Here is a 1414-nt window from a genome sequence, read left to right as displayed (position 1 = left end):
CTTGAACTTGCCAGGCAAGCCTTTATTCCACTGAGCTATCTCTGCAGCCCAAAGCTTTGAAATCTGAAATAATTATCCCCAGTACCTTGGGTAAGAGATACTCAATATATAGATGACTTAATACTACAACTCAGAAATATTTTTTCCTATGGTGCTCACTAAGCATTTATTGTGAGTCCATTTTTTAAGTGCGTTTATTGTGATCCTGCCTGGTTTTGTCCATGATTGCCTCCCCTCCCTCCTCCCCTTGTCATAAATGCTACCATTATTGAAGAGCATAGATAAGCACTATAAGCATGGTGGATTATTTTGTACAAGTGGACGTTTCTTTTATGGGAAGAGGATCAGCTCTTCCTTAGGCTTTAAGTTGATCGACGCCCTTTGTGTCAGATCTCTGCCCTCCATACTGCTTTGCGTATGTTTAGTGTCTGAGCTTAATACAGCAGCACCTATAGTATTTTCTAAATACTGCAAAGGAGAGGTGCTCTCAGAAATAAGTGGGGATAGCTTAGCCATCCTGTTTTGAAGGTGGTTTTCAGTTGCTCCTAGCTCTGCGTTTGCTTCCCCCCTTCAGTTGCTGTGCCTTGTAGCAGGACTGTTATCTTGAGTGTGCTTCCCCATCCCCTAGTAATACCTTATCTCCCTAGTAGTCACTCAGTAATTGAGATGAGTGTCGTTTTGTCACCAGGTGAGCGGAAGAGCCCGTACGTCGCAGTGTGCTGCGTGGTGATGGCCTTCAGTATTCTCTTCCTGCAGTAGCTCGGGACATGTCCCATCCGATTGCCGGGACGTCAGCGTGAACAAGGACTTGCTTGCAGAGAATTATGCAGAGTGTGCTTAACCCTCTCATCTCTGAGCACTGCATGAGATAAATTTCCAGATGCTGTTCTCTATTTTATGTTACTGGACCAATGTTCTACATAAATAATTAAGATGTAAGCGTTTAATATCACAAGCATTCAGTAGTCTTTAGCAGCTAACCTCAGTACTGTCACCACAATATAATACTCTGCAAGTGTTACTGTGTCATGTCAGATACCAACTTTTAGTAAGGTGTCTTTAAACAACAAAATCAGTAAATTATTCAAGTTCCTTTCATTGTGATTTGGAATCTTACTCTCTATAGAATGAGCCTTTTTTACCACTAGCCTTTTTATTAAGAAAAAGGGGCCTCACGCCGCCTTGTTGTGCGCTCATATGGAGCAGAGCCCTCCCCGGCCTCCCCGTTTTCATCATTAACCGGAGCGCTCTGCATTTAGCACATTCTGTAGCTCATTGCAGGCAATTGAAATATGTATGCAGTTCTTAAAGGAGGAAGGTAAATGAGATGGGACTGAGAAGTCGACTGGGGAAAGTGTTCGTCCAACAGAAGAGAGTTCGGTTGCGCCTGCTGACACCGCAGCCCCCGCCCAGG

At 43.9% G+C, this 1414-nt stretch overlaps 1 protein-coding gene across 1 annotated transcript in view; it reads left to right on the top strand.

The window, feature by feature from the left end:
- Positions 1-1093, top strand: part of Tmem167a (transmembrane protein 167A) — a 25501-nt gene extending 24408 nt beyond the window's left edge. The window contains exon 4 of the mRNA XM_023700963.1: positions 689-1093. Coding sequence (XP_023556731.1) covers positions 689-759 — 71 coding nt within the window. The 3' untranslated portion in view covers positions 760-1093. The remainder of the gene's footprint in view (positions 1-688) is intronic.
- The last annotated feature ends 321 nt before the right edge of the window (positions 1094-1414 follow it).

Source organism: Octodon degus, unplaced genomic scaffold (genome assembly GCF_000260255.1).
Source record: "Octodon degus isolate 3935 unplaced genomic scaffold, OctDeg1.0 scaffold00129, whole genome shotgun sequence".
NCBI classification, from domain to species: Eukaryota; Metazoa; Chordata; class Mammalia; order Rodentia; family Octodontidae; genus Octodon; species Octodon degus.
Note: the sequence above shows the minus strand (reverse complement) of the source record. Positions and strands in the feature narration are given on the sequence as shown.